At 39.8% G+C, this 22,814-nt stretch overlaps 1 protein-coding gene across 10 annotated transcripts in view; it reads left to right on the top strand.

The window, feature by feature from the left end:
* DCX (doublecortin) overlaps nucleotides 1-22,814 on the top strand; it is a 117,557-nt gene that overhangs the window by 960 nt on the left and 93,783 nt on the right. For all 10 annotated transcript variants that reach the window (XM_063660026.1, XM_063660023.1, XM_063660025.1 and 7 more), the window contains exons 2-3: nucleotides 867-1,252; nucleotides 9,841-10,181. In XM_063660026.1, coding sequence (XP_063516096.1) covers nucleotides 889-1,252; nucleotides 9,841-10,181 — 705 coding nt within the window. In that variant the 5' untranslated portion in view covers nucleotides 867-888. The remainder of the gene's footprint in view (nucleotides 1-866; nucleotides 1,253-9,840; nucleotides 10,182-22,814) is intronic.

The raw sequence follows: 22,814 nt of genomic DNA, 5'->3' as shown, positions 1-22,814 counted from the left end.
AGAGGTGTTGCTGCATCAGTGGGGAGGGGGTGGAGCACCTGGGGAAAAAAAAAAAGGATTTTGTGAACAAATGGAACCGGGGGAAGACAGAGCTAATAACTTGTTAAATAACTTATTTTTCTAATCCTTTTTCCCCCCAGCTTATTTCTTATGAATGTCGGATAGCTGCACCAGCTTGGTGGGGAAAGGGTTTGATGAATAGCACAAAGACACTGGCTGTTCCCTGGAGGCTGTCCCTTTAAAGGAGAATCTTAGTTTATTCTGGGGGGAGGGGATGCACACATTAGAGTAGGAAAGAGGGCTTGGAATAAAATGAAAACACTCCCCCTTCATAGTCATTGTACTGAAATGCAAAGACTGCTTCCTAAGCTGGAGATGCTAACCTTGGCTAGCTCCTTCTGTTCTCTTCAAGGGGAATTTTGTCAGGCAATGGATTCATTTACAACTGTTAGTCATGTGGGCATGTGTGAGGAAACAGATGCCAGTTTTAATGTATTTAGCCCGAAGTTACAATTTGATAGGAGCCACTGTCAGTAAGTCTCAGGATTTTCAGCTATTTCAAAATCTCCCCTTCTCCTCTGTCTGGAACAGTGCCAAGAGTGCCTCCCTCTCTATCTCTTACTCCCAACCCCCACAACCACCAGCACCCCCGCCCAGCCCCTCCTTCTTCTCTATTAAGATCAATATTCTTGCAGGTCAGGGGCAAGCAGCAGATGGGTCACAGGCTTTTTTCAACCAGTTCTTTTCACAAGCAGCAGATTGCAGATCTGGATCTGGCTAATATTTGAAATCCTTTCTTTTTTCCTTCTCCTCGTCCCTTTTTGTTTTTGCCTCTCTTCACCCCCATCCCTTTCTCCAACGCTCAGGTCTCTGAGGTTCCACCAAAATATGGAACTTGATTTTGGACACTTTGACGAAAGAGATAAGACATCCAGGAACATGCGAGGCTCCCGGATGAATGGGTTGCCTAGCCCCACTCACAGCGCCCACTGTAGCTTCTACCGAACCAGAACCTTGCAGGCACTGAGTAATGAGAAGAAAGCCAAGAAGGTACGTTTCTACCGCAATGGGGACCGCTACTTCAAGGGGATTGTGTACGCTGTGTCCTCTGACCGTTTTCGCAGCTTCGACGCCTTGCTGGCTGACCTGACACGATCTCTGTCTGACAACATCAACCTGCCTCAGGGAGTGCGTTACATTTACACCATTGATGGATCCAGGAAGATCGGAAGCATGGATGAACTGGAGGAAGGTAATTTAAATAGTGGGTGGTGGCCCTTGGTGGGAGGTGGCATCATTGGTTATGGTTACATTCTTGGGTTGTTTTGAAAAAAAATTAGGCAATGTATTTTTCAAAACACCGGGTTGATTGATGCTCAAATTTCTAATGCTATAGACATCAACAGAGCCATTAGCAATCACCCTTCAGTCTCTGCTGAGGTTGAAGTGTGAATGGTGGTGATCATGCATTGTGCTTATCTGCCAGGGTATAAAAAGGAAAATCTTAATTGTAGCATTTACTCTAGATTTTGTTCATAATTAACTCTGAGTAGCACTATTGAGGCAGAACATGAAATCATTAAGGGTATGAGGAAGGACATTTGGTTGGGTTAACAGAGAAAATATTATGCCCAAATTTTCTTTGAACTGCTGAGAAATTATTTGTGAATTGCAACTCATTGGAAATATGCACCCTAAGAGCAGGATTTCCTGGACATGTTCACAGAGGATTATTCTTTTAGGTAAGTGGTCGCAGCTCAGCTGTTGCTTCTAAAAAGCCTACTTTAGGGTGTGTCCCTAAGGCTGAGGTCATTGGGAGAAATACCAAAGAAAGCTGTAGGTATGTCTGGTATTTTAATAAAGACCATTCCTATTAGAATAGGAATTGACTCACTATACCTAAATCCCCTTATAACCTCCATAGATTTTTGTATGGCAACTAAATTTTCTGAGTAGATTGCCAAAAATCCCAACAACCTGTGTACGCACCTCAAAATAGGGAAAATCCTACCTCTTACCAGAACTTACCCAGCCATAGAGTCTTCTTTGTGGTCATTTAGAAAATAGATCTTGGGTCACATTTTTAACATTCTATATTATCAAATCAATTATACTGAGGATGCTTCCCTATTTTTAAGTTGGTGGATATAACACATGTGATCAATTTGACCTAATACAGTGCTTTAAAGAACAGCTTCAAGGAGTGGTGATAATTAATGTGTTCCTCCTCAAGCCCCTCCCCCATTATCCAGCCCTCTCTCCTCACTCCTTTCATTCCTTGAGCAAAGGTGAGTTTAAAGCAGGCAGATCTCTAGAGTAACCAAATTATGAAATAACTAACAAGGAAGGAGAAATAGCACCTTAAAGGATTTGATGTGGGAAAAACCTACCTCTGCTTCACTGCTTCTAAGTTTCTCGTGTTCCTAGACAAAGGAGAATGAGGGTTTCCTTTGTACAAGACACTAGTTCTCTCAAATAGCTGCTGTTGCCCAAGTTGTCAGGCAAAGTGATTGGGACCAGTTACTTATAAGAGACAGTGTCCATATTGTTGCTGCATCTGAGTCTCAAGGTTCAAGTTCGACTTTCTTTCTCTTTCTTTCTTTCTTCCTTTCTTTCTTTCTTCCTTTCTTTCTTTCTTTCACAGAGTTTTGCTCTTGTTGCCCAGGCTGGAGTGCAATGGCATGATCTTGGCTCACCACAACCTTTGCCTCCTGCCTCAGCCTCCCAAGTAGCTGAGATTACAGGCATGTGCCACCATGCCTGGCTAATTTTGTATTTTTAGTAGAGATGGGGTTTCTCCATGTTAGTCAGGCTGGCCTCGAACTCCTGACCTCAGGATCCACCCGCCTAGGCCTCCCAAAGTGTTGGGATTACAGGCGTCAGCCACCGTGCCCGGCTGAGATTTTTCTACATAGCTGACCTTGAAAACCAATGCCCAGGAAGCTTAGATTATTTCATCATGTGCTCAATGGACAGGCAGTGGTTAATCCTAGGCCCTTCCTGACCATCGAAGGACTGGCCATCCTAGTGCATGTCTTAAAATAAAGGAGAGTCATGGCAACTTCGAAGGGTTTGAAGCTAGGTCGAGGGAGCTGTCCAACAGAGTAATTGTTAGGGTGTCTGTCTTTTGTCACTGTAAAATCTACATCTCAGTCAAATTTCAGGGATTTCTCTGTAACAACTTTCACAGACAAAGCACCCTGTATCACCCAATATGTCCTCATTTCCATGAACTGTGATATTCTAAAGACCACAATAGACGTTAGGAAAGAGTACTGAACCAAGTGACATTGTATTCAGACCAAGTGTTAGAATATTCTTGTGTCCGATATAAGAGACGCGTTATGCACAAAATTTCCCCAAAATCCATTTTTTACATATTGATTTTTCTCCCTAGATATGTGTGTGTGTGTGTGTGTGTGTGTGTGTGTGTGTGTGTATTGATGTATCACGAGAGGGCTGGTGATAATCTCTGTTCAACATAGGTAGGCAATAAACGTAATTTTGAAAAGACTGCAGCTTTCTATTCCCTTGATTCCCTTTGAGTCATATTAGATTGAACTCCTCTTATCTATCACTCCTGGGTGCAGTAGTACTTCTTGGTGAATTCCTGGACTATGTGCAGTGTGAATAGGGCTCAGTTGCATTTGTTCACATGTCATCTACAACTACAAGGCACAGTGGACCTCAATACCCTTTTAGTCCTGAGTACTGCCTATTCAGTCAAGAAAATTCAGGGCTATGTCTGGGATAGTGTTAAGAAATGTGATCAGTTTTCCCACTGCCACAGAGCCAAATGGGAAAGGGCACTGGGATGAGGAGGATGAAGACAATGTGTCTTTTTCTCTCCTATTTTATATTTTAGAACTGCCCATCTGGGAATGGAGGACAGACTTCCAGGCATGAAATATCAGGGTCATTAGGTTCTAGTCTTAGAGGCAGCAGATTATAATGAAAAAAGAAGTCTTTGGACTCAGATTTGGTTCAAATCCAGGATCTATCAGTGCTAGCCTGTAAGACCTTGAGGAAACTATATAGATTCCCTAAGCCTCATTTTGTCATCTGTAAAGTGGGAATAATGGCTTTGAGGATTAAATAAGACAGTGGATATAAAGTGCATATTACTCTGCCTGGCACACAGTAGTGCTTAATAAAAGGTAGTTATTATTGTTTGAGTTATCCTAGTTTATAGCTGGTTAGCTACATGATCATAGGTTTGTTCTTATCATTAATGTGATTCATGTTAATTATTTTTAAAATAACTCTGGAAAAACAAACAACTGTATTAAGGTATAATTTGCATAACATGAAATTTACCCGTTCAAGTGTACAATGATTTTTAGAAGATTTATCAAGTAGTGGTGCAACCATCATCATAACATAATTTTGGACCATTTTCATTTCCTCAAAAAGAAACCCTATTCCAATTAGTTGTCACTGAATATTTTCTCCAATCTCTCCAGCTCTAGACAATGATTAATCTACTTTCTGTCTCCACATATTTGCCTATTCTGGGCACTTCATATAAATTGAATCAAATACTATGTGGTTTTTTGTGCTTCTTTGACTTAGAATAGTGTTTTCAAATTTTATCTATGTTGTTCCATGTATTGGCACTTCTTTCCTTTTTGTTGAAGGATAATATTTCATGTATATGTAGACCACCACATTTGTGTATCTCTTGTGAATAATATTTTTAACTGTAAAATGGGACTAGTAACACCTGCCTTCTCTATCCATTAGGGTGGTTGTAAGGTTAAACTTAGATAATAAATATGGAAACATATTGACAAGGTAAAATTATAGCTACAGGTGCTATTATTATTAATGATGTGAAAATACTAATAATGGAAATAATAATAATAATGATTATGACAATGATTATGTTAGTAAGGGATTGTAATGATCAGTGGTTTCCAAACCCAGCTGCCTTTCAAAATCTTTCAGAGCTTTAGAAAAATATTACATTCCTGGGCCACACCCAAGATCTATTGAATCAGAATCCCCAGGGCTAGGGCCCCAGTGTTTGTGTTTTTACAAATCTCCTCACATGATTTTTATGAGCACTTAGACTTGGGAAGTATTAGACTGGGTGATCTTGATGGTTCCATTAACCTAACTAAAGTGGTAGGAGTTTTGAGACATGCAGAAATCTGTTTTAATTTTTTTCTTTTTACATCTTAAAGGAATGATAGAGCATAGAACACACTGTGTTTTCAAATGGCCACATTATTACATTTTTAGCCTAAAAATAAATGAAATTTAAAAATAATTGGTTAATCACTCTGGCCTTGTGACACTCCTTTGTCTAGTGCCTCTAGTCTACGGTTTTCTGCTAGATACAGAAAGTATCAAGGGAAGCATTTTGGATCAAAAGTTATTGATGTCATTTTTCCCACAGTCCTTGGGTACACCGAGGGTCTTAGTGAAGCCATGTAGGATGTGGTCCTCATTTGCTGTATCCCAAGGAGGTCAATGAATAAAATCCACTGGTGGGTTTTCCTTTTGTCATGTCTTTGTTTTTTAATTATTTTATTTTATTTATTTATTTTTAGAATCTTTCTCTTTCCCTTTATATCTGGTCCAATTCTTTCCCCATTTTCTTGTATGTAAGTATCCAGATCAACCTTGGGGATATCATTTATGACTAGCCAGCTTTTCTGAACCCAAATTGAGACAAGTTCAAGAGTTATTACACAGACCATGGGACAGAATATTTACAATTGGAACAGTCTTAGAAAATCCGAGCTGTGTAGTCACACTGGCTATGATCCAGTTCTTTTACCATAGCTCATATGTTTCAGTGAGATGAATCTACCTTCTCACTAATTTATTCTCTAACTACTAAAGCAAGTACATTGTCAAACACAAGAATTTTAAGATACCTGGGAGGGATGCATTGCTAATAGATATGATAATATAATCAAATGTCATTTAATATTTTAGTACAATACAGTAAAGTGTCATTTAATATATTCCTTCTTGAGTCAGGAAGCCCTGGAGAAGAGGAGAAAACCCAGGCAGAAGCTTGCTTTTGCGCTGAGAAGATACAAATATATATAAAATGCTTTTGAAAATGCAGCCTTCTTGAAGAGAAGGGAGGTAGACATTAGATCATCTCCAGCCCACAGCTTGTTTCATTTCTGCCCTTTCAGCTGTGCTTCCATGATTTCATTCCTTATCCCCTCACCCTAAAGCAGGTTTTTAGTTCCAGCCAATTTGCACCCTGCTTGGCTCTGAAGCCAGCTTTCCCTCTAAGCCCCCAGCTGGTAGGAAATAGCCCTTGGAAGCTGTGGCAGGATGGGAACCCAGCTGTGTAAAGGTGCGACACACCTCATCCAGCTCCAAGTGCCAGGCAGCAGGAAGTGCAGGAGGCACTGAGCTCTGGCAGCAGACATTGAAAATGCTGGCAAAATCAGAACAAGGAAGTCTTAGTCTAGCAAAGAAGCGCATTTGATGTCTTTCTAGCAGAAGTGGAGAGTCCTTGGAGGTGGGCAGCTATTTTCTTAACATTTATTTATCCTAACAGCTTTGTTTTCTCAAGCCTGTTTGAGATGGAAAAGAGAAGAAGATTCCTCCTTATAGACTCTAGGACCTAGAAGGGACTCAGGTGTCACCTAGTGCATTATCTTTGCTTTAGAGGTGACAAAGCTGAGACTCAGAGAGATTAAGTGATTTCCCTGAGGTCACACAGCTTTTAAGTGCCTAGTTGAGATTTGAATCCAGGTCTGTGTGACTCCTGAGTCATCACTCTTGACGACGATAAATATCCTGCCCTCAGCTAGCCTCTGCAGAGGCAGCAGCAGCTTTACTGGGTGTTAGCATAAATCTCCTACATTTGGCATTTGCCACAACTGGAAGCCTCCTTCCAACCAGCAGGAAATCTTATCCTTGAATCACAGGCCCCCAGCAGTGCTCATGTCATATCGTAATCACAGCTCAGTTCCTAGATGGTTGCCCTTGATACCTTCTCTTTTTTTCCTCTTCAGCTTCTATTGCTCTTTTTAGTCTCTTTCTCTCAGCAATTTTTTCGTCTTTTCCTCTTTGCTCTATTCCGTAAGATTAGGGGCTTAATAATAACAGAAATTTATCAAGTGCTTACTGCGTTCTAGGCTCTGGGATCAGCATTTTATTTTATTTTATTTTGAGATGGAATCTCACTCTCTCCGTCACCCAGGGTAGAGTGCAGTGGTGCGATCTCAGCTCACTGCAACCTCTGCCTCCCAGGTTCAAGCGATTCTCCTTCCTCAGCCTCCCTAGTAGCTGGGATTACAGGCATGTGCCACCACGCCCAGCTAATTTTTGTATTTTTAGTAGAGATGGGGTTTCACCATGTTGCCCAGGCTGCTCTTTAACTTCTGATCTCAAGCGATCCACCTGCCTCAGCCTCGCAAAGTGCCAGGATGACAGGCATGAGCCGTCGCACCTGGCCATGGGTTGAACACTTTTTATCCATCATCTGATTTGTGCCCCACAACAACCCCACAAGGTAGGTATTCTTATTATCACCCTTGCTTTGCAAAGAAGAAACTGAAGCCAAGGGAGGTTAGAGTGCACAACTAGGAAGTGTTGGGGACCCCATCCTGACTGACATCACATCAGCTGCATTTTTTCCATTACTCCATATTCAGCCCAACCAGAGGGTGGAGTGACTAAAATGTACCACTGGAAGGTGCTCAACATAGATTTGGCTGAGGGCTGGGCCCTCTGGAAAGTTCTTGGGTGCTATATGATACTATAGCTGTCAGTCATCATGTTCATTTTCATCTGGAGACGGTTAATCATACTCATACTCCAGAGGCTTAAGAGGTTTAAGAGATGGGAGCAAAAAAGTCCAAAGTCTTAATAGGGCTACACAGCTGACTCTCCAGAGGAGACTGGATGAGTGCAATCATAAATATATAGCTTCACACATTTCCACACCACCAGTTGTCTGACAGTTTTAAAGTACATGACAAGTTATGGAAAACATCTGACTCAAAGGCAGTGACCTCCTGCAAGGTGCCAATGAATCTGGTGAACTGCTAAGTCAAAAGACCATTTCTAGGGTTATGGGGGTTATTGGCTGTGAATATATGGAGACACTAAAAGGGCCCCTTCCTTCATCCTTTTAAGTCAAAAATTAAAGACCCCAGCCTATAATCACTTGGGTTGGGTTGAATTAACCAGCAAGGGAGTCAAAGAAATCAGAGCTTCTCTTGGCTGGGGTATTGACCATCTCATCCTGGGTGTCCATGTATGCACCAAGTGGGTAAGGGTGCCTATCCTCACTTAAAACCATCCCTTTGTCCCCCTGTCAAGATAGAACTCTGGGACTGAGGGCAGCTTTGGAAGTCACTTTGCTTATGCTGGATGCCACTTACCCTCCCCCTCCACACACACACACACACACACACACACACACACACACACACAAATGTCCTCAAAGGTACACTGGAGATTTTGACTGAAACTTCTCTTAGCATTACTGAGAAATTTATTCATTAACATGTCTTATAGGATTTGGTGCTATGGCAAAGCAATAAATATTTGCAAAGGGAGTGAATTATCAACCTGGTGTTTCTGAATGCAGTTCTCCTGCTGAGACCAAAGGAGAGCCATCAGACTATAATTGTGTTTAATGCTTTCTGTGCACTGGCCAGGGTTTATTTATTTATTTAGAGTTATTACCGATGACTTAAGCCTGATTAAATCACACTGTTTCTGCAGCTCAGCCTCTCAATGAACTTCTAGATACCTTGAGGCTAATGTGTTTTACTCAACGAATTCAACCTTTTCCAATATTCTCTCCCCCAAGGCTGAGCCTATCTCTCTTCCTATTTTCTTCAGCTCATAGTCCCAGGTGTCCAATCCCCTCCTCTTGCCTCTGATCCCTGCATTTCTTTTGCGATATTAGTCATTTCCTCTAGCCCAAGGTAAATATGAAAATTACACTAGATCCTTCCAATCCATAAATCAGGCTGCATAACGTATTCTCACTTCTTTACCTCATTACTTGTGGCAGCCAAGGGTGAGCACTGGTGAAGATGACCCTGAATACACAGATCTTATGTGCATCCTTTGAGAGGATGGAAAGATGAAGGGTGAGTGGTAGAAACATGAGAGTATTTTTCAAGCAAAAGCTATGGTGTTTATATGTATAGGTTGTTATTTAGACAGTTTCTCTACCTAGTGTAGCGTAAGGAGTAGAGGACACACTTATACACACATGTAAACATTCAACATATGCGCACACATTTCACATTTCAATATTCCATACTTGGCCATATACTCTGTGCAAAGGACAACCTGGTTTCTTATCAAGTATGTATATATGCCTGATATACAAGGTTACTGGGTTCATTTTAACTTGGCATAAAAATGTTTTAACTTTGAAAGTTTTCCTTGGTTCATAATATAACAAAGGGATGGGACTTTGAGTCCAAAAATAGGACAGGGATTTTAAGAATTAACATCTCTATTTTAAGAAATAGAGATGTTAATGCCCCTGAAAGCTAAACATCCTAGAAACCAACATAAATGTTTAAATTCCAAAAAAGCCATATCAAGCTTGGAACTCCACTTGTTATATTAAATTTAGACGTGCTCTTTGTCCTTAGAACCCTTAGCTTTACAGAGTTCTTCAACTAGGTGTGTCATTATATTGAAGGATGTTTTGAGAATTACTCTTGAATTTGGATGACCCAAGTTTTTAGCCCAATTAGGAATTGTACCTAAGGTTGGTTAATATCACCATTTATTGAAAAGTTCTACTCCAGTGTCAGTGTGTATTAGTTTGGTTAGAATAATCCATATATCTGCTATTAAACTAATCACCTAATCACTTATTTCTTGCCTTAGGGGAAAGCTATGTCTGTTCCTCAGACAACTTCTTTAAAAAGGTGGAGTACACCAAGAATGTCAATCCCAACTGGTCTGTCAACGTAAAAACATCTGCCAATATGAAAGCCCCCCAGTCCTTGGCTAGCAGCAACAGTGCACAGGCCAGGGAGAACAAGGACTTTGTGCGCCCCAAGCTGGTTACCATCATCCGCAGTGGGGTGAAGCCTCGGAAGGCTGTGCGTGTGCTTCTGAACAAGAAGACAGCCCACTCTTTTGAGCAAGTCCTCACTGATATCACAGAAGCCATCAAACTGGAGACCGGGGTTGTCAAAAAACTCTACACTCTGGATGGAAAACAGGTAGGTACTTTTTCAAAGTACTTTTCCCATTTTTTCTAAATTCTTAGATGATCATGTTATACCTAAAATATCATTTCTTGTTGACGGACTCTTCCTCCACATCTCATCATCACAACCTGATATTATATGTTTCATTAGGAGAAAAGGTATTTTTAGCAGGCAAAGCAATGAATCAGGAATCTGAGGCTCTGAAATTCAATCTGCTTCTGATTTACCATGCAGAATGGTCACTTAGCCTCAGCTTCCTTATCTGCTATGAAAGATGTGTTAGAACCTAGGTTCTATGAATTCTTATGAATATGAATTTAGCTATTATATGGTGCAAACTTCATTGCTCAATACACGTGATTGAAAATGATATTTGCCCATTCATTACTTTTTAGATACCCTCACATTGGTGCTCAGCATCTATTTTGATAAAAGGAAGTTGAAGTGACCTTCATATGCTCTGAAAGAAGTCAGATACGGGGAAAACACTGAAGCCTCTGGCTCGTTGTCTTTGCCTCACACTAAACCATATTTATTCTCTTTCTCTTTTCCATATGACATAGCTGTCTTAATTTGGTTCCACTGATGGTTTATGTGAGAAAGGGATTATTTCAGGATCCTAAAATTAGCCCAAGAAAGATGCTGCCATCTGTTCCCCCTCCAAATCAGGTTCTTTATGTCATTGGTTATACTACTAAAGTGCCACCTATATTAATATCTGGGAAAGAATGCAGCCAGGCATCTCCATCAGACAGATGCACCATTCTCTTGAGCATAGGGAGCTGTAAATATACAACAAAAATGTTCCAAGGGAATTGGAACAGTGGCTGGTTCTGTTGGCTCTAAAGAGAATCCTGGTCTCCCATCAGAAAAGACAAGTGTGGATTAGTATCAGTCCATATATTCTACCTCTTAAAATACCTTTGGTGTTTAAACAACTGTATAGAAAAGGTATTCTTAAAAGGTGGATTCACTATATATCAAAGTTACTGATGAGTGTTCAAATGCAGACCTGTGCCTCCTCCTATAATTTCTGATAATTATGTGTGCTCCAAGATTTTAAGTTTCAGGGAAAACTCACCCAGGTACTGTGTACTTCGCAATTTTGAGAAATATTTGGCTTTTGTTTCCCATCATTTTGCGATCTGAGAGCTACCTGGACGCATTGGTTATACCTGACTTGTGTTTGTTGTACTGAAGCAATGGGTTTGTCTGTGATGTTGAGAAAATCTCCAATTCCCAAGCATTTCTCTAAGAGTGTCTATCTTCTAAGCACCATGTATGTAATAAACAGGAGCTGTTTAAGTATAGGCCTGATTGCCAAAGCCTCATCTCAGAGAAATAGGACATAGAAAGTTTAGAATCATTGGATCACAGAGTTGAGAATGACTTTAGAAGCCATGACATTTAATCTTCCACCTAAGGCATGGATATCCTCTACAATCACTCTATAAGACTATAAGACAGCCTATTTCACTGTTCAACAGCTGTGATTTTTAGAGTTTTTTTATATTAGGCATAAATCTGATTCCTTGTGCCTTCAGCCTTCTGAAGTAGTATAGGAATACGCAAATCAAAAACATAAGACTGGGATTAAGAAGATTTGGACTTTAGTCCCGATATTGTCACTTAACCACTTAACTGTCCTGAACCTCACACTCCTCCTCTGTACAAAAGGACTGATCACACCTGCCCTGACCATGCTCACAGGACTCTTATGAGGATCAAATCAAATAATGGATATAAAAGCACTCTGTAAATTGACACATGGATATATATATATATGCATACAATTCATCGTTAAATGAGATTTATGGCAATTTTCATATATTAATAAATGTTAGCTCTCTTTCCCCTACTTAATTAATTTATTTATTTACTTTTGGAGACAGAGTCTCACTCTGTCACCCAGGCTGGAGTGCAGTGGTGTGAATTCGGCTGACTGCAACCTCTGCTTCCTGAGTTCAAGCAATTCTCCTGCCTCAGCCTCCCAAATAGCTGGGACTACAGACACACGCTGCAACACCCGGCTAATTTTTTTGTGTTTTAGTAGAAACCGGTTTTCACTGTGTTGCCCAGGATGGTCTCGAACTCCTAAGCTAAGGCAATCCGCCCACCTTGGACTTCCAAAGTGCTAGAATTATAAGCATGAGCCACCATGCCTAGCCTCTTCCCCCTACTTTATCTCTATCATTCTTATTATAAATTTCCAACATTTGTGAATGTATATCATGCCTTGGCATTCTGCTTTTGTTCCAAATAATGTATAAAGGGACACCTCCATCTCCTAGGGAAGCAAGCTCCAGTCCAGTGATGCATAGGGTTTTGTCCTACAGCAGGCCATGCAGAGTGGTAAGCTCTCTCAAACTCCTTTAAGCATCAGTTCCCTTTCTTTGGGGGACACATTACAAAATACCAGTATATGATATGACATTCATATAGAGAAATAGAGTGGTGCCCAGTGGGTCTGAACAATGCCCTTTCAGGCATCTGTACCTCTGTATATACGTTCCCTTTCTTTAAAATGTCTTCCTCTGCCCACCCTGACTGCTGGAGGTCATCTTATAAGACCTGGTTCAAATATCACTTTATCTTTGAAAATTTCTGTCTCTACTAAGGAGGGTAAAAGCAATCCAAACCTTTTTTTTTTTTTTTAATTAATGCTCAGCTCCTGGTATATTATTGATGCTCTATAAATGTTTGTTGATTGAATGAACTGACATAAACAGATTCTCAGATAGATTCCCAGGTAGATGTTTTGAGGACCCTTCTTTCAATTCCCCAGACATTATCCTTAGGTCTTTCAGAAGAGATAGGGGGCTTCCAAAGAAGTGCATATTCCACCAGGTGGCTTCTATCTGGTGGTTTACTTGGAAGTCACTGAGGGCAGACATTTAAAGCAACATTTCCCTAAATACATTCTAAGGAGAAATGTCTCCATGTCCCCACCCCAAAAAGCTCTTCAAAGAGAATTCTGTGGGCAAATAAGGTTTGCCTTATTTGCAGTAAAATGCTGCAAATTGTGTGCCATTCTTAGAGATTCACAGTGCTCATTGACACATTGAATGCTCTGAGAAGTTCTACAGCAAGGAAATCCATCCCAATCCTACTTAACCACAAATATTTTAATGAAATATACACACACACATACCCACACATACATATATGTATATGTATGTATATACACACACATATATGTAGATATACACATACACACAAACACACACATGCACAGAGTGCACTGGAAAATGTTGTTTACATAAAACACCGATGATTAAGAACTAACTACCGTAACTTTAATGGTAATATTGGTATGCACAGGGTGACAAATTAAACGTTGTTTTGTTACAGCAAGGACATTAAATAAAATTTGGGGGTACATGGACAAACCTACTAATTACAAAATAGATGCTGGGTATAGTGAAAGTTGATGCCAAATTCAAAATTTTGGAGCTCAGCTCATTTCCCAGGTCTGGTGATGACAGCACTAAAGTTAACACCTGTCAATCACTTTGATTATTAGTGGGTATTCGTACTGCTTGCGAATATAATCTTTTTTGTGGAGGCTGAAGTCACATGTATTGCAATAGCTTGACTTGCTTGGATGAGATTCCAATGCATGTTTTTGGCTACACGTGACACAAGGCACTTAGTTGTAAAGAACAAAGTATGGTCAAGGCTATTTGTTATGGAATGATTTATTCATGAAATCAAGGCCATCGCTTGATTTCAGTGTTAACTATAACTGGATTCCAAATCGACCAAACCAAATGGTTTTCCCTCTTCATATAAATAATGATCAGCTAAAAGAGCCCAGTTGGTTATTGCAAATTTATTGTTGCTTCTGTAATTGTGTGTATCATTTGACTGATTGGCTTACACTGATTGACAAGCAATCTGCAGACATGGCTCATTTCTTCCTCTCTGTTTTTATTTTGTTTGAATGTGTCTTTTAGAGCCCTTTATCTTTCTAGGGCTTATGTTTGATGTTATAGAAGTTTGGTTTCCTGACCTCTTGCCTCTGAGATATTTGTGGTCTGTGTAGACAGGAAAGCCAACCACCACTAGTAGGAAGACACCCCAATTGATTCCTCACCTCAATAAGAAGTTATTAATGATATAAGAAGTAGTTGGTAGGGCTCTGGCTACTCCCAGGGATTAAAATGGACTTCTAGGAGGTCAAAGAGGAGATGATAGAGGATTGGATGGTGATGCATATTAGTTCACTTGCAGATGAAAATTGTTCTTTTGATTCCTTGGCAGCTGGAGTGGTTGTGGAGTGTTGACAAAATTATCCAATTATTAATTTCCATAACTAAAGTACACATTGACTTTCATGCATAAAAGTGATGGATACATAAAAACTGGGACCCAAATTTCTGGTTCACATGATAGTAGTAGTTTAATAGATACATGTTCTGGCCTTAAAATTAATTGCAGAGCTTTAATAATAGACTTCCAGCTTTTTGGCACCATACACAGGGGTGCAGCTGGTCTTCACAACATCCATTTTCATGCTACACTGATTGACATCTCTAGATTCAGTTTTGTCCACACCCAGAATCTGTGCAAGTAAAGATTTGCTATTGCCTCAATATACATGCCTAAGACAGAAGTATGGCCTTTAGTGCTTGTTCTATCTTTGTTAGGCCAATTTTCAATTGGATGGATTTATTTTATGTTTTTGTCTGTACCTTTATAGCACAGACTACTTGGATCTGGGATTACAGGTCTCAGAATAACAGAGGAGAGGTTTAAGCCGATTCCGAGATTATCCATAGCCTTGGAAACTAGTACAGGGGTTTTAACGAAATGGTTGATGCATAATACACAGATGAGAGCATGAGGGATGTTTCAATTGCTGCTTAGTATTCTAGGAAAGACTTGCCCTTTCCACGTTGCCATACAACAGAACTGGGTGCTGTAAGCACAAAGGCAATTGCAGGAAACACAGCAAAACAGATTGGATTTAACCTTGGAAATGTTGAGTGCACTTACCAAGGTAGGTGTGTTTTTCCTTTGCCTACATAGCCAGTCTTTCTCTCCTCTGTTATCTCTGCTTTCCCCAGTAATATCTGATCTTATTTATACTCCCTGGCCTCCAGCTCTCTCAGAGCCAACCTCTCTCTTCTCCTAGTGTTATGACCCTGTCAGTCAACATTGGGCTCGTTAGAAAAGGCCACGTGGCCATAAATTATGCCCCAAGAGGGAGGTCATTTATCACTGGCCTTCACTTGAGAAGATCAAGGCTGGAAAGTTGATGTTTTTATTACCAAAATTCTCCTTCCCCAACCTTTCAGAGGTTCCTAGAGAAAGGCTTTGGGAGGATTGGCTTGAGCATGAAGTGAAATAGAACAAAGGTGAAAAGCCAGGCTGGACTCTGTGAAAGGAGACAGTTTGCAAACTACCATCTCATATGTGGTGGTAGATTTCACACTTTAAAAGAGTGGCCAAACATCAAATATACTGCCCTTCTGGAAAGAAAAGACTAAGTGTAGCCTGGTGATCAGTTATTTCTTCAGTAATTTATCCTCTTAGAGTTTTATTGTTGTTGAGATGCTCCTGGCTCTGAGCAGTGACAGAGGTGTGACTTGGCCAATTCAATCAAAAGCTTTGGCATAGAATTCCAGTCTCTTGTGCTGACTAGTCTGTCGCTGTCTAGCATTCAGCAAGTGGAAAGAGCCCTATGCTGGGATTCAGAGGCCTGAGTTTTCGTCTTCACTCTGTTCTTCCCTAGCTATGTAATGTGGAGCCAATCACATCTCTTTTTGGGCCTTAATTTTTTAAGGAGCCTTAGTATATGACCTGTAAGAGTCCTTCTAGTTCCACAATAACAGAGTATCCACCTCATAGTGTTGGTTCTGTCTAGACATGTTTTAACTCTTCTGAATGTACTCTACCTCTCTGTGCTCCTAAGGATTGCCAATGTGATGTAGTACTTACTTTGGTGGATACATTGCTTTCCAGGATGGCGTCTAAAAGGTATTTGTATAATTCTTATATCCAGATCTTTCTTGCTGCCTGCGATGACATCACCAAAGAATATTTTCAAACTTGTAATTTTCGTTTGACCCCCTTTTCTTTACACTCTGGATGGTATAAGGAGCAAAAGGCAGAGGGCTCACAAAACAAAGCAAGACAAAAGCCAGCCTGCTAAAATTGTGGCAAGTGTTTGACAGTGCCATTATTAAGCTATTTCTATCACAGTGGTGCTATTTTCAGTGCTAGGGAAGGATTATTGCTAATGGGGGTGGTTAGCACTGGTGCTAAATGCCTTGCTATTTCTTGAGTAGACTGAAGAGATTCATCAAGTGGGGATTGATCTATCCAGGGATGCAGGCTGTTCCATTTAAAACTGTTGAAGCAACAGTCTTCTTATTCTTAGTTCTTTATTTTCATCTGTTTCATTATTGTCATTCCCTCAAAGTGGGAGAAAAAGCATTGTCTCCAAAAACAGTTTTTAAAAACAGCTTTATTGAAATATAATCCCCACATTATATATTTCACTCATTTTAAGTATAAAATTCAACAGCTTTTAGTATATTCACAGAGGTCTGCATCCATCACCACAATCAATTTTAGAATATTTTCATTACCCCAAAAAGAAATGCTGTGCCCTTTAGACATTGCCCTCTAGTTCTCCGATTCCACTTCCCCATCCCTAAACAATCACTTATCTACTTTTTGCTCTATGGATTGTCTTATTCATGACATTTAATAATAATGGAATCATGTGGCTTTTTGCGCCTGGCCTGCCTGACTTAGCATAATGTTTTCAAGGTTCATTCATGTTGTAGCATATATTGGTACTTCATTTCTTTTATGTGTGAATAACATTCTATTGTATGGATTTACCACACTGTATTTAGTCATTTATCTATTAATGGACATTTGGGTTGTTTCTATCTTTTGGCTATTGTGATAATGCTACTATGAACATTCATGTACAGATTTTTATGTAGATATATGTCTTCATTTATCTTGGGTAAATATCTCAAAATGGTATTGCTGGGCTGTATAGTGTGTTTAAAATTTTATGAAACTGTCAAATGGTTTTCCAAAGTGGCTGCACCATTCTCCATCCTTATTAGTAATGTATGAGAGTTCCAGTTTCTTCACATCCTCACCAACACTTGTTATCTTTTATTTTTTTTATTAGATCCATCCTAGTGGGTGTGAAGTGGTATCTGATTGTGGTTTTTCTTGATTTGTTTGCGTTTCCCTAGTGACTAATGATATCACACATATTTTCACATGCTTATTGGACAATTGTATATCTTCTTTGGAAAAATGTCTATTCAGGCCATTTTCCCATTCTTTAATTGAGTTATTAGGCTTCTTATTAATGAGTTGTAAGAGTTCTCTATATATTCTAGATACCAGTCCTTTGTCACATATGTGATTTGCAAGTATTTTCTGCTAGTCTGTAGCATGTCTTCATTTTCTTAATGGTTTTCTTAATTTTTCAAGAGAAAAAAGTTTTCATTTTGATGAAGTCTGATTTATTAATTTTTCTTCTATGCATTATACCTTGGGGTCATATCTAAGAAATCTTTACCTAACCCAACATCTCAAAAATTTTCTCCCATGTGTTCTTTTAGAAGTTTTATATTTTTAGCTCTTAGATTTAAATCTCTGATCCATTTTGTGTTAATTTTTGTGTACAGGATAAGAGTCAAGGTTCTTTTGGGGGAGGGGCACATAGATATCTGATTTTTCTAGCACTATTTGTTGAAAAGAAAAGATAAGGCAGTTTTCTTAATTTAAATTAAATATGAACAGTGCTTCATATAGCCAAGTCCTCTGAAGGTTTTTAGAATTTCTAAGAACTGTGGGTGTGAACTAATATAACATGGGAGCTTCTCCTATACAGATGTTGTGGAACAATACTCTACTCTACAATACTCTACAATACAAGTACTCTACAATACTCTAAGGCTGTATCAGTAAGGCTGGCTTAGTCTTATTTTGTAGGGAAAAAAGGGGTCTTGATAGGAGAGGCTAAAATGGGCTATTATTCCTTGACAGTGTCCCCGCCATGTTCTAGACTCCTAGAGTTCCCACCCAGACCTATCTGAACTTCCCTGTCAAATATCCTATACGCTTCTGGTGATGCTAAACAGCATTGGGGGAGGGGAGTAAGGAGACGTCCAAAATTGTTGGGGTTATTTTCTTTTGTAATATCTTGAGATATAATTCACATATCACATATTTTGCTTATTCAAAGTGTACAGTTCAATGATTTTAATATGCTCACAGATATGTATGACCATCACCAAAGTCAATTTTAGAATATGTTTATTACCTCTCCTACCCTCTATCCCCCACAGCCCTAAGCAACCACTAATCTACTTCATAGTGTTCTATAGATTTGCCTTTTCTGAACATTTTGTATAAATGAATCATATTTTATGATTCATACATATACGCTAAGTGACTAGCTTCTTTCACTTAGCATAATATTTTCAAGGGTCATCCATGTTCTGTCATGTATCCATCTGTACTTTGTTCTTTTTTTATGGCTGAATAGTACTCCATTGTATGGATATACCACATTGTATTTATCCATTCATTTGTTGATGAACATTTGGGTTGCTCCATCTTTTGCCTATTAATAATGCTGCTATAAACATTTGTGCATGATTTAGGTATAGACATATATTTTCATTTCTCTTGAATATATATCTAGTAATAGAATTGCTGGGTGTTGAGGTTTCTTGATGTTCTGTCCCCTAACCACCAAACTCATATTTCTAAAATATGTACCCCAAGGCATGCTCCAAACAAAGAAATTCACAGTCTTTTTTTTCTATGTAGATATTTGTCCCCCAGAGTTCTTTCCTAAACAATATAGAAGGAAACATGAGGGTTTCTTTATTAACTTCTCTTAAAGCTAGAACAAATCCTAAGAAGATATTTTCTTGTTCTTTTTAATCTGAGTCCTACCTTGGCCCTCCTAACTTTCCAGAATCAAAGATGCATTCTAAACAGTTGGGACCTTCAATCCAGTGGGTCACAGATTCTCCCCCAAACCACCAAAGTTTCTTATTTTGAAAAAGGAACAGAAAAAGGAGCTTCCAGAATTCCAGTCTATCAATTTTTCCTAGATTTAGAATACTTTTATAATCGATACCACATATTCTACCCTCTTCAGGTCTTGTGATGTTAGCTCATGAGATAAAAAACAACTTGGGTGTAGGGAGCCACAGCAGGTCTTCATCATTAGCCCAGTTGTCATCAACCAGGACAATTTGCTGTCCAGGGGACACTTGGTAGATGTATTTTTGGTTGTCACAACTAGGGAAAGGGTGCTGCTGACATCTAGTTGGTATAGGCCAGGGATGCTGCTGAACATCTTACACTGCACAGAACAGCGCTTCCCCCCACAAAAAAGGAGTGATCTGGCCCCACATGTCTATAGTAGTTGAGAAACTCTGCATTACAGGTAAGGTGCTGGGCAGACACAGCAGAAGATGAAGCTGAAAGGAAGGCAAAAGCAATATTTAGCAATGACCTTGTAAACTGTGTTAAGGAACTGGTATTAGTCCATTTTCACACTGCTATAAAGAACTATCTGAGACTGGGTAATTTATGAAAAAAAAGTGGTTTGATTGACTCACAGTTCCACAGGCTTAATAGGAAGCATGACTGGAAGGCCTCAGGAAACTAACAATCATGACAGAAGGTGAAGAGGAAGCAAGGACCTTCTTCACATGGTGGCAGGAGAGAGAGAGGAATGGGGAAGTGCCAAATGCTTGTAAACCGTCAGATCTCATGAGAACTCACTCAGTATCATGAGAAAAGCATGGGAAAAATCTGTCCCCATGATTCAATCACCTCCCACCAGGTCCCACCTCCAAAATTGGGAATTACAATTCAACATGAAATTTGGGTGGGGGCACAGAGCCAAACCGTATCAGAACTTGATTGTTACCATGTGTTAACAGAAGCCAGTGAAGGATTTTTTTTTTTTTTTTTTTTTTTTTTAGCAGGGTATCACTATTGCCCAGACTGGAATGCAGTGGCATGATTTTGGCTCACTGCAGCCTCATCCTCCTGGCCTCAAGCGAGTTTCCCACCTCAGCCTCAGCTTCTTGAGTAGCTGGGACTACAGGCATGGACCACCACATCCAGCTAATTTTTGTATTTTTTGTAGAGACAGGATCTCACCATGTCGGCCAGGCTGGTCTCAAACTCCTGAGCTCAAGTGATCTGCCCGCCTCAGCCTCCCAAAGTGCTGGGATTACAGGTGTTAGCCACTGTGCCAGGCCCCACTGAAGGATTTTAAGCAGGGGAATTATATGATCAGATATGCAGTTTGAGTAGGTCATTGTTGTTTTGAATTTCGGGAAGACAAAACTAGTAGAGAGTCCAGATAGAGGCTGTGTGGTAGTACAGGCAAGAGAATAGAAGGATCTAAATCAAGGCAGCAGTAGTGGAAATAAAAAAGGAGAAAACAAAGCCAAGAAATATTTATGAGGTAGAAACTGGAGAACTTAGTGATTAATTGAATTTGAGGGTGTATTAATTGTCTATTGCTGTGTAGTAAGTTACCACAAACATAGCAGCTTAGAACAACATTCATTTATTATGTCACATTTCTGTAGGTCAGAGTTAAAGAAGGCTTGACTAGATTCTCTGCTTACGGCCTCACAAGGCTGAAGTCAAGGTGTCAGGTAAGATAGGCTTTTATCTGGAGGCTCTGGGAATGAGTCTGGTTCCATGCTTGTTCAGGTTTGGGGCAGATTTCAATTCCCATGTCCTTCTTAGATGTCAGCTGAGAAATGTTTTCAGCTTCTAAAGGTTACCCACATTCTTCTCACATGTCCCCTTCCATTTTCAAGCCAACAACGTACATCAGATTGTTCTCATGCTTAGAATCTCTCTGATTTCCTTTTCTGCCACCAGCCTCAGCAAATTCTCTGCTTTTAATGGGGTCATGTGATTAAATTGGTCCCAGCTGGATAATCTTCCCTTTGATTAACCCAAAGTTAACTAATTTAGTAACATTAATTACATAAAAAAGCCCTTTTGCCATGAAACATAACATAATCATGGGAATGGCAACTCATAATTATAATTCAAAGAGAGGAGAATATACAAAGGTCAGGGTCATTGAAGGGTCATTCTTAGAATTCTGCCTACCACAAGTGAGGGAATTGGAGGACTCAGGTGACTCTGAGGTTTATGGTTCAGTTATGTGGGTGGACGGTGGGGCCACTCACTGAGGCAGGGAAAGCCAGGGCAAGAAGTAGGGTTATTTATTTATGTATTGACAGAATCTTGCTCTGTCGCCCAGGCTGGAGTGCAGTGGCATGATCCTTTCTCACTGATGCTTCAAACTCTGGGGCTCAAGTGATCCTTCCGCTTTAGCCTCCTGAGTAGCTGGGACTACAAGCGTGTCTCACCACACCTGGCTATGGGGTTTAGACGCATTGAACTTGGGGTACTTTGCTACATCTAAGTGGAGACTCCAGAAGGAGAAAGTGACAGATATGGATCTGGAACTCAAGAGAGAAGTCTTGGCTAGAGATATAGGCTTGGGAGTAATCTTCAAACAATGGTAGTTAAAATCAAGTAAGTAGATGAGCTTACCAAGGGTGCATGTGAGAAATTGTCCAAGGAAAAGGCCCTGTAGATATTTGCGTTAAATGGGTGGGTAGGCATAAGAGCCCGGGAATTGCTAGAGAAAACCATGGAGAACTAGATGAAGATGGATCCAGAGAACACTAAAAGGCAGGTGCGGGCAGCTGTGTCAAATGTAGCAGACAGGGTCTGTTTCAGATAAAGATTTAGGATAGTAAATCAATAAAATCCAGATGATTTGAATAGTCCTTATTGCTGGGAACAGAAAGCAAAATTCTCCAGTAGACCAGAGGGCAAACCTTGGCTCATAAAGACTCTCAGAGGTGACTAGGCAGATGGAGCTATGACTGGGTCAGGCTGTTGGATCTGTTTCTTGGCAGCTTCCCATGCTCCAGATCTATCAAAACTAGTCTGTCCAGTGTCCCATTTTCTCTTTGCTAGCTCTTGTTTTATATGTAGTTGGTTGCTAAAATGTCCCGTGTAACTTACTTATGTCATGTATACACTATAACATATAGAGCTAGCCCTTAGTCCAAGTGTGTGCTCTTGTCTTATCTTATCACTTAAAGCCCTAACTCAGATAGATCAGACATTTTCTGAGTCTGATTTTCTCAAAGCCTTCATCATAGTTCATGGATTTAGTTGGTAAGGCTCTAACAAATCAATCCTCACTATGTTAGCTCCTATCAATTTAGAGCACATTTCTCAAATTACGCTATATGTAACACTAGTCTGATCAAATATTCTGTGGTCAAATAAGTTTAGTAACATTGCATAGTATAGTCTCCTCTTGGAAAAAAGACTCCAAGAATCCCTCTACAAAGAAACCTGCTTGTGTTTAGACCAGTATTCCCCAAACTTGTTTGAACACCAAACCTTAAATATAAATCTATGACCATATGGTAGAATGCACTTTGGGAATCACTGGTCTTTGCCTCAGGTATTTATTTGTATTTTAATTAGAGAATCTTGAAAAGGAAAAACCTTCAAGGCTGAAAGGAATAATTAAATTGAAAGAAAACAGGCACCACTGCATTTTGATAGGGCTTATAAACTAAA

Source organism: Pongo pygmaeus, chromosome X (assembly GCF_028885625.2).
Source record: "Pongo pygmaeus isolate AG05252 chromosome X, NHGRI_mPonPyg2-v2.0_pri, whole genome shotgun sequence".
NCBI classification, from domain to species: domain Eukaryota; kingdom Metazoa; phylum Chordata; class Mammalia; order Primates; family Hominidae; genus Pongo; species Pongo pygmaeus.
The sequence above is the reverse complement of the archived record's forward strand: the minus strand, read 5'-3'. Positions and strand labels throughout refer to the sequence as shown.